The sequence below is a fragment of the Punctularia strigosozonata genome (genome assembly GCF_000264995.1).
Source record: "Punctularia strigosozonata HHB-11173 SS5 unplaced genomic scaffold PUNSTscaffold_14, whole genome shotgun sequence".
NCBI classification, from domain to species: Eukaryota; Fungi; Basidiomycota; class Agaricomycetes; order Corticiales; family Punctulariaceae; genus Punctularia; species Punctularia strigosozonata.
The window spans coordinates 1-3,008 of NW_006767446.1; the positions used below are offsets into that span (position 1 = coordinate 1).

Consider the following 3,008-nt stretch of genomic DNA (forward strand, 5'->3'; position numbering starts at 1 on the left):
ATGTAAAATACCTATCTTTTTTTCTTGTCGTCGATCTTAATCGGCTCCACAGTGCTTGTTATCTCGGCGCAACCTCCGGTGCAGCCGTTTGATTTTATAATCACTCGGCGCACTTGCCTTATTATTTTTTTCGATTTAAAAAACTCGGCGCATTCGCATTTCCCACGGTAAAGCGGTTCATAAATCGGGCAAAAATGCGTGCCGTATGGAGGTAACCTGGGGCGATTTTTGGAGATAGTTACTGACCCCAGAGATATTGTATTGGGCTCACAAACTGCCTTGCACGGTGTCTATCATAAACATTTTATTGGCGGCTGCGCTGTGATTCAAAATCTGTGGGGATGGTTCCTGACCACTGATATCTTGCTAATCTATGCATGTAGGCTGTAATCAACCAAATCTGAGACGGGCGGAAAACAGCCTGTTTTCCACCCTGGGGCATGGATAGGCCGTGTCCCACGTTCACCGTGGCAGTGTCACGACGCGCGTTCTGACCCCCTGCCGAGCTCGCCGAAGTCCCACGATCACCGTGGCGGCGAGCAATCCTCCCGGCAACATCCCCACCAAAATATTGGTGGAGTAATGCCCACAGCTCCTTAAATCGCGAAAATATTCAGGGAGGTACCCATCACAATTACGAAGAGGCGTTGTCAGACGGTGAGTAGCAATTCAGTTGAGAACTGTCGAGAAAAACGGACGGTGAATTATGAGCATCATTTCTTTCGATTTAAAAAAACGATTGTTCGATGAATACTGCAATATATGAAGCTTCTAAAATCTTGAAAAAATGGCCAGTGGGAGGGGATTGGCGAACATGAGTTTTTGAGATACCAACCGTGGGAATGTGATTGCTGGATAATCCTCCAGGTCCTTCTCACCGTTTTAGGAGGATATGATGAATTACGGAACGACTACCAATATAAAGCGAGGTGCGAGAATACTTCTGGATTCAGTACTCCTGGGGCTATGCACTGACACCCCAAACATCCGAAACTGAGACGCCCGGAGGTCAGCCTGACCTCCTGGCTGGGACAGGGCTAGAGCGGCTGCTATCGCAGTTGGCGTACGTACATCTGCTTCCTGTGGAAAAGATGCTGACAAGGAAGGGACTAGGTTTCTCGCCTTGCACTCGAGGAGGAAAAGGTTCGGCTCGCGAATGCGAACAAGAAGCGGGTACGTGGCTCTACCAAAATCAAGGGCCGGATTGTTGTCGCCCAAGAGCTTAAGGCTCATTTTGAGGAGGAAGAACGTGTTGCTGCCGAGAAGGAGAGGGAGGCACGCGAGAAGGAGCATGCAAAAGCTGTTGAAGCCGCCGAGCGTGAGGCTCGTATTGTACAGGCTGCATCGTCAAGGGTTTTCAACCAGCCACTGAATGCCTACAGAACCAGAGAGGACGTCCTCGGGCTGGCGCAGGCACTGCACGTCAACGACAAGGGCCCTGTCCGGGCAATCATCCCAAGGATTCACATCTCGAGACACACCAAGATCTTGCTTCGAACCCTCGCTTCGCAGGCCTATTCAAGCTCTCCAGATGCTCCGCCCATGGAGCCCGCCCCAATTCCACACCACATCCAACACCTCTAGAGACAACATCAAACAGAGCCTTCTCTGATTGCCCGGGGTCGTCAAATCCAAACGTACTTGTTGCGAGGTTTGAATCTTAATCACTACGGTACAGGCTCATATCATATTGTGAATTTCTTTCATTATTGTTACCTGCACATACTATTCATTACGCGTGCATCTTCGTAATCGACCGCAAATTTCAGCTTGACGGCGCGACGACGAATCGGCCACCTCGAGCGGAGTACGAAATCTTTGAGCGCGGAGGTGTGACGTGTGTGTGACTGGCCGATTCGACCATCCGGCCGAAGAGACGATATCATATAGTATGTGTATATTATTAGTGTAGTGTACATGATATTGTATGATTCCCTGTAATTCGCATCCCGTTCCATGCAATTCAGCTGTATCCGCTCTCATTCTCTCGAAAGTGAATGGTTTGCAACGTAGCGAATCACGCCGAATCAGCTGACAGGTTCGCTGCAGTTCCTGCTCGTTTCCTCCGATTCTCCGGACTTTCCACTGGGCTTGAGCTCCGTTGAGCTTCAGACCGCTTATGCTGCCACTCCGTGCGTTGCGCCCTGGTCTTCGCCGGCCACTGGTTGCTCGGCATGGCGTTACTGCTCAGCGAAAAGCATCGACCTCGAGTAGCCCCGTACCGTTCGGTTTGCGTACGGGCATTTACGCGACGGCCTTCGTCCTGTCCTCCGGTCTATTCGCCATATACTACTTTGACTGTCGATCGGCGCTGCATAGATACATCTTGACGCCGCTTTTGCGGTATGGGTTGGATGCGGAGAGTGGACACAAGCTGGCGGTGAAGGTGCTGAAGAGCGGATTGGCTCCTAAGGATCCCGTTCCGGACGACGTCGTGCTGGAAGCGGAGGTTCGTCGCTATTTCGTCCTGGATGAATCCTCATAGACGAGCATGAAGGCAAATCACAGATATGGGGCACGCGTTGTTCCAACCCGGTTGGCTTGGCCGCTGGGTTCGACAAGGACGGTGAAGCGATCGACGGTAAGCACGAGCGAAATCTGTCTCGTCCTTCACGAGCCTAAATCATTCGTTCAGGTCTCTTTGACCTTGGATTCAGCTGGGTGGAAATTGGAAGCGTGACGCCGAAGCCGCAGGTGCATACAATGCCCCGAAGTATGGTGCACGAACCTTACTCACTCTTTCTGATTCTATAGCCTGGAAATCCTCGTCCACGCGTGTTTCACCTCCCAGAAGACGATTCACTCATCAATAGATACGGCTTCCCTTCTCAAGGACATGCAGCAGTAGTCACGCGACTGAGGGCTCGTTCTGTCGACGAAGAGCCTGTCAGCGAAGCCGCGCCCGCATCATTACGACCTGGCTCCCTACTTTCCGTCAACCTCGGCAAAAACAAGGAATCACCACTCGAATCCGTCGACGATTTCGTGGAGGGGGCGTTCAGGTTTTT

The 3,008-nt window shown here is 51.5% G+C and overlaps 2 protein-coding genes across 2 annotated transcripts in view; both read left to right on the forward strand.

Annotated features, from left to right (window-relative positions):
* Nucleotides 1-194: 194 nt before the first annotated feature.
* Nucleotides 195-1,584, forward strand: PUNSTDRAFT_137735 (uncharacterized protein; the record flags this gene model as incomplete). Its single annotated transcript, XM_007387392.1, has 3 exons — nucleotides 195-211; nucleotides 1,036-1,063; nucleotides 1,114-1,584. The coding sequence occupies 3 exons, from the start codon at nucleotides 195-197 to the stop codon at nucleotides 1,582-1,584; spliced, it is 516 nt and encodes a 171-aa protein (XP_007387454.1).
* A 502-nt stretch (nucleotides 1,585-2,086) lies between these two features.
* PUNSTDRAFT_54990 (dihydroorotate dehydrogenase) overlaps nucleotides 2,087-3,008 on the forward strand; it is a 2,319-nt gene continuing 1,397 nt past the window's right edge. The window contains exons 1-4 of the mRNA XM_007387393.1: nucleotides 2,087-2,449; nucleotides 2,509-2,581; nucleotides 2,636-2,694; nucleotides 2,755-2,988. Coding sequence (XP_007387455.1) covers nucleotides 2,120-2,449; nucleotides 2,509-2,581; nucleotides 2,636-2,694; nucleotides 2,755-2,988 — 696 coding nt within the window. The 5' untranslated portion in view covers nucleotides 2,087-2,119. The remainder of the gene's footprint in view (nucleotides 2,450-2,508; nucleotides 2,582-2,635; nucleotides 2,695-2,754; nucleotides 2,989-3,008) is intronic.